General features: G+C 42.9%; 1 protein-coding gene across 2 annotated transcripts; it reads right to left on the bottom strand.

The window, feature by feature from the left end:
* Positions 1-749: 749 nt before the first annotated feature.
* On the bottom strand, positions 750-6,698 carry nkiras2 (NFKB inhibitor interacting Ras-like 2). 2 transcript variants are annotated; one of them, XM_043674660.1, is made up of 4 exons: positions 6,510-6,698; positions 4,053-4,186; positions 2,242-2,483; positions 750-1,133 (listed from the first exon to the last, which is right to left on the bottom strand). In XM_043674660.1, the coding sequence occupies exons 2-4, from the start codon at positions 4,144-4,146 to the stop codon at positions 897-899; spliced, it is 573 nt and encodes a 190-aa protein (XP_043530595.1). In that variant the 5' UTR covers positions 4,147-4,186; positions 6,510-6,698; the 3' UTR covers positions 750-896. The 2 variants fall into 2 exon arrangements, with proteins under 2 accessions (XP_043530595.1, XP_043530596.1); XM_043674661.1 differs by lacking the exon at positions 6,510-6,698 and adding an exon at positions 5,350-5,435.
* Between the last annotated feature and the right edge of the window lie 233 nt (positions 6,699-6,931).

Raw genomic sequence — 6,931 nt, 5'->3', positions numbered from 1 at the left:
AGGTGCTTCACTCTCTCTCTGAGATACAGTACATGCCTTCAACTTCATAACATATGGTATATAGCTATTTCCCTTAAAAAGAAAACTCGGGGCATTGATTGAAATTAACCAGGGCAAGGGCAAGAGTAGTTGAGAGCTTTTCTCACCAAATGATGGTGGAGGCCTGGAAGTTATTGCCTTATAAGGCTGTAAAACAGAAACCCTTGTTACATTTCAGAACTACACGGTTGTGCACTTTCAGTGGTACAGCCCATATTGTCATGGAGCATGAGTTGGAAAATGGAAGAAGGCTGGATCATTCGTTCTCAGTTGGCAAAAGGCACAATGGGCCAAAGGACTTCCCTCTGTTGTGTAAACTTTCTGTTCCCATAGCATTAACTGGAAATGTGTTAAGCAAAGAAGCTAAGGCTCTACTGTGTCAGTTTTGATTAGACGACTGTCAAAGTTTTAGTCAAGGTCAGGCAGCAACTGAGGAGCAGGAAAATCGACGTTTCGGGCAAAAGCAGATTCCTAATGAGGGGCTTTTGCCCAAAACGTCGATTTTCCTGCTCCTCAGATGCTGCCTGACTTGCTGTCCTTTTCCAGCACCACCCTGATCTAAACTCTGGTTTCCAGCATCTGCAGTCCACACTTTTGCAAAGTTTTAGTCAAGCCCTCCCTTTCAACTGAGTCTCCAATTTTTGAATACTTTTGTTAAGCTAATGCACTGAAAAAAGGAACATATTGATTTTAATATCGCATTAATATGGTCAATATAAATAAAAGTTTTATTATACGAATGAGAAAATAACTTTATAAACATAAATAAGTACAGAAGCTCTTCATGGGATTAATGCTTTACAGGAATGGAACAAGCTTTTGTGCTCAAATGGAATCTTTGCATTTCAGATACTGCATTAGTTGTCAATCGAGCCACTTCCTTTCTTACGGCTGAGTGGGAATGTGGACTTGCTCTGAGGTTGGGTCATCTTACTGGCCAGGTGGACAAACGGTTCAATCAGAGTCTTACGCTCTGCCACAGACACCTCCCACAGTTTAACTTTCTCTGACTTTGCCCAGTGTTGAACAGCATCGTGGTCCACACGTCGCCCTTCCTGTAAGTCGCACTTGTTTCCCAGAATCACAATTGTCACCTGCAGAAACAGGCACGAAAGGAGAGCTTTCAATGGCAACTTGTATTTAAAGCTTTTTAATCAATGCCTGTAAAAAAATTACTCAAGGAAGAAAACTTTAAGATGACAGGGTATGCTATTTCAAGATAAAGGTAATAGAACAAAATAAGTTAAAACTCATGAGCTTCCACAATAATTCAGCTGATGGACCCTGATGGAACCAAGCCAGGGAGACCACAGGTTCAATCCCTGATCTGCAACCAGTTAGCTATCTCAGTCTCATTCCCCAACTCCTAGCCCATAGACCTGCAAATCTGTTTCTACCATGTGCCCATCCTGATTCCTTTTGAAATTATTCAGCACCTCCACCTCCACAGTGGGACTAAACTGATCAGCTGAGGTCAAGCAAAAAGCAAGCAGGGGCATGAGGGGCCAGGTGTCCTCCTCATTTAAACTTGTTGGACTTTTTTTTTGAAAGTGGATCAACTGAACTGTTTCTCAAGTGTATGAATGACTTTTGGGAAAACTACAGACAACTCCTATGTCGGATGTGAGAGTTTTGTGGCATAGATTGAGGCAACGCCAGTCCTTTCCATTGCAGGCTGCGAGAGTACTATGTGAAATGAGCATCAGGCAGCTGAAAACACAGCACTCAAAACTGCCTGCAAACTGCAGTATTACTCGGCCTGTTTGTTTAATCACTTTGGAGATCAGGGAATATTTTTGCAGAACCTCCTGTGGAGAATTTAAAATGGGTGAGACACAGTCCACGTCAGAGCCTGCGGATGGAAGAGGTCTGTTTGATAGACTAAGTCACCTTTTTTGATCTTGTATCTTAAGTTCTTGTAAGAATATTTGGTGTGAAGTGCCTGTTTGTTCTACTGGGAGTTGAAACATGTTTGATGTCAGTGGAAGTGGTATCGTGCTTCATTGTCCAACATCAACACATCATAAAAGAAATTTCACCAATGAGCGTTTTCTGACGGCTTCAATTTAAAGCATAGCTCTTCAGTCGACAGATCAGGAATTACAGAATGCAATTTGAAAGCATTAAATAAAGTTAGTTACATGCACGGGAACATAGAAGTACTTTGGTAGTGATACCACAGAACAATGTTTATCACTGTACCTCCTTCTTATCGCGGGACCTGTCAATTTCCTTCTTCAAGGCTTCGACTCGCTTGAAGGATTCCCAGCTGTCTATGCTGTACACCAATACAAATCCGTCAGCAAAGGAATAGTAATGCTTGGGAAGCTCAAAGCCTTCCCTCAGGCCTCTCGTATCATAAAAGCGCACCTGCTCCCGCACACCACGGTCTGTCTCTATGGAACCAACATAAATATCTTCCAGGGTTTCATTTGTCTCAGAACCTTAGAGAGAGGAAAAAAAAGGGGATGATTCAGGGCGTCATGTATAAACTATTTTTAGAAAGTCTGACAGGGTTGATGCTGATAGCTTGTTTCCTCTTTTTGGATGTGCAGAACTAGAATTGCGGAATGAGGTAGGATTAAAAAGATATCTCATAGTTAAGAACCTCTAGGGGATAGTGATCATAACATGGTTAACTTTTGAGCAGAGCAACCCAATCTCAAATCAGTATTCTCAACTAACGCAGACTGGGAAAACACATTGACGAGAAGGTCAGTAGATGAGTAGTGGCAGACATTTCATTAGATATTTCATAATACTCAGGAAACTGTACTCCAGTCAAGAGAGACTCATTAGGAACGATGACCACCCATAGTGAACAAAGACCATCAAGAAGAGTGGGAGAGAGAGTGAGGACGGCACATGATTAGAGTTGGAGCCAAAATGTATGGCGCTGGAAAGGCACAGCAGGTCAGGCAGCAAGCGCGGGGCAGGAGAGTCAATTAGATTAGATTAGATTACAGTGTGGAAACAGGCCCTTCAGCCCAACAAGTCCACACCAACCCGCCAAAGCGCAACCCACCCATACCCCTACATTTACCCCTTACCTAACTCTACGGGCAATTTAGCATGGTCAATTCACCTGACCTGCACATCTTTGGACTGTGGGATTAAACCGGAGCACCCGGAGGAAACCCTTCAGACATGGGGAAAACGTGCAAACTCCACACAGTCAGTCGCCTGAGGCGGGAATTGAACCCGGGTCTCTGGCACTGTGAGGCAGCAGTGCTAACCACTGTGCCACCATGCCACCCACAATGTTTCGGGCATAAGCCCTTCATTGGGAACGAAGACAGTGGGAGACAAGAGAATTAGTAACTTTTAGGAAGCAGCAGTGGATGCCAAACAAAAAGGGAGAAAATTGATTATGCTACTAAATTGACAAGAAATATATAAAAATAAAAGGATTCTTTCAGTTGACAGACAACTCACCAGGATCTGATAACCTACATCCAAGGGTTTTAAAGAAAGTGGTTGCAGAAATAGTCAGGGCACTGGTAGAAACTTTCCAGAACTCATTGGCTTTCCGGAGGGTTTCAGTGAATTGGAAAACTACTAATCTAACACCTCCATTCAAGAGGGAGACAGAAAGCAGGAAACATCTGTTGTGGGAAAAATACTAGAGTTTATTGTTAATGAAAAATAGCAGGATGTTGAAAAAGGCTTAATCCAACCAGAGTCAATATGGTTTTGTTTTGCCAATCCTTCTTGTACAATGCTATGTTTACACTGAGCAGATGAATGCATCAGCTGTCTCTTGCTACATTCCAAGTATCGGCCCACCCTGGTGCTCAGTATTATTATAAGTGTGTCCTTACGGATTTTTACACAACACCCAATTAGTGATCAGATTACAATCTCACCAGCAAGGCCTGTTACATCCGGTCTCCCCATTCTGCCAATACCAACAGATCTTTTCTTATCCACATAATTCATCATTCTCACTGAAAGCAGGAAAAAGTTGTAAATATAAAGTTATTTTTTTCTGACTATGCTGCCTCTGCACTCACCAACAACATGGTTTCCATAGAGAAGCTGTTCCAAAATGGCTGTTTTTCCAACAGATGCCAAGCCACAAACTACCACTTTACAGCTCTTCCCCATCGCACTCTCAGGAACTGCTAACACCGACCAGAAGTAGGAACTGTATGGAGAAAAAAAAATATAAAACAACCGTCAGCGTATAGAGTATGTGAACAGTATCAAATTCAGAATTGGCTGAGACATCCTAGAAAGTGCAAGAATTAATGCCAAATCATCAATACCACCTGTTAAAGAACAGCAAATTCAATAATATTGTCACCTCTCACCTTGAAAGCATGACCTCTCGTTATTGAATCCTTCACCTTGGGAAAGTGCTTGTCTCTATCCACCCTGTCTACACCCTTCAAGATTTTGTAAACCTCAATCAGGTCCCCCCTCAATCTCCTTTTTTCTAATGAAAACAAATCTCTTCATAGCTAGCACCTTCCATACCCCAGGCAACATCCTCGTAAACCTTCTCTGCACCCTCTCCAAGCATCCACATCCTTTTGGTAAAGTGGCGACCAGAACTGTACACAGTATTCTAAATGCGGACAAGCCAATGTCTTGTACAATTTTAACATGACTTGCCAGCTCTTATTATCAATACCCTGTCCAATGAAGGCAGATAATACTAGATGCCTTCTTGACCACTCTACCACCTGTGCAGCAACCTTCAGGGTACGATGGGCCTGCACTTCCAGATCTCTCTGCCCATCAACTTTTCCCAAGGCTCTTCCATTCATTGTATAATTCGTTCCAGAATTAGACTTCCCTAAATGCATCACCTCACACTTGTCTGATGGATTGAACTCCATCTGCCACTTTTCCACCCAACTCTCTAGTCTATCTATATCCTCCTATATTCTTTGACAGTCCCTTATGCTTTCTGCTACTCCACCAATCTTTGTCATCTCCTCTTCCAGATCATTTATGTATATCACAAACAACAGTGGCCTCACCACTGACCCCTGTGGAACACCACTGGTCACCTTTCTCCATTTCGAGAAACTTTCTTCAACTACTACTCTGTCTCCTGTTGCTCTACCAATTCTTTATCCACCTAGCTAGAACATCCTGTACACCATGTAACTTCACTTGAAAAATAAAAATAAAAAAAAAGTCGCAGAACTGCAAGGAAAGAAACATAGGAGTGAGACTAGTTGGATGGGCCAAATGGCTGTTTCATGTTGCATGATTGCTTAACATACAAAAAATGAGTAAAAATAAATCCCAAATACTGATAAGCTTAAGAAAACCTTGATCACCTGCACTCTTCATTACCTGCAGTACAGGTTGAGTTGATTGCATAAACAGGCAAATCCAACGCTCCAGCAGAATCTCCAGACAGCCCAATACTGAAGAAAAGTCAAATCAGACTCAAAACATTAATTTCATTTCTCTGTCCACAGATAGCGCCACAAAAGCTGAGTTTCTCCATTATTTTCTATTTTATTTCTTATTTCCAGCATCCACAGTATTTTGCTTTTATAACATCAACTTGGATGTTTTAGTTAATTTTTCAGAGTCTCTGGACTCAGGATTGAACTCAGGTTTTTCTTAGCATCCGTACAGTGTGGAAACACGTCATTCGGCCCAACAAGTCTACACTGACTCTCCAAAGAGTAACCCACCCAGACCCATTCCCTTACCTTATTACTCGATACTTCCCCTGACTAATGCACCTAATCCACACATCCCTGAACACTATGGGCAATTTAGCATGGCCAGTTCACCTAACCTGCACATCTTTGGACTGTGGGAGAAAACCAGAGCACCCAGAAACAATAGGCCAAAATTGTACTGAGATATGCGTAGCTACTTTCCCCTCATCTGACCTAATACAATCCCTATCTCTCCAAGCCAGATATGGCAAAATGAACACTGAGCACATTTATACACCAACCAAGGATAAAGAGATGCACAAGTCTAGCAGAAATAAACAAAAGGCAGATTGCGATAGAACATGACAGGCAAGCATTCAACACGAGAGACTGAGATAGCCAAAACCAGCCTTTAGAAAAAGACCCATGATTTTTCTTTTAAATTAATAATGTTGACTGAGGGATAAAGGGTCACCGGGGAGCATTTCATTGCCAAGGGATCGTTCACATCCACCTGAAAACGGTGTATCATTTGAAAGATGGCACTTCTGACAGTGCAGCACTCCCTTGGGGAGATCAGCCTGGATTCTGTTGCTCAAGTCCCTGGGGGGGGGGGGGGGGAATTGAATACAAAGCCACCTGTCCCAAGGGGCGAGCCGGGGGGGGGGGGGGGGGGGGAATTGAATACAAAGCCACCTGTCCCAAGGGGCCAACCCATTGGGCCAGCTGAAAATAATGCAGACTTCAAAGGCTCATGAACACCGTGTAACACATAAACAGGATGAGTATAAACAAATAGATCGATATTCCATGCCCAGTGATTGCTGCTGACACTTTTACCTGCCAATAATAAATGGGAAGCTTGGCAGAACACAGTTTCAGGAGCACCTCTCTCCGAATGTCCGTGAAGGAGGAATGAGAATACTTATATTGATTTAACCTCCCGGCAGGTGAACAGGTTAAAATAAAGAGGGTCTTCCCTCCTCAAAACAAGCCCATCCTTCGCTTCATCCCAACAAACAATCAACGAGACGGCGCGGAACATGAGTTACCTCAGCCCCTCGGCACTACTCCACAAACAGCGCCCTCAACAGGCCTGGAGGGGAACATGCCCCTCCATTTCATCAGGAAGGTTTAGTCACCTTGCTTGACAGGATACACTAAGGGAGGTGGAAATTACTTACAGTCCAACAAATTTTATTTTTGTAAATATTGGTTCCATTTCACCAAATGCATTTATTTTCCCGGAAAGAAAGACTTTC

The sequence above is a fragment of the Chiloscyllium plagiosum genome, chromosome 33, assembly GCF_004010195.1.
Source record: "Chiloscyllium plagiosum isolate BGI_BamShark_2017 chromosome 33, ASM401019v2, whole genome shotgun sequence".
Lineage (NCBI taxonomy): Eukaryota > Metazoa > Chordata > Chondrichthyes > Orectolobiformes > Hemiscylliidae > Chiloscyllium > Chiloscyllium plagiosum.
This window is presented reverse-complemented; position numbering and strand designations above follow the sequence as displayed.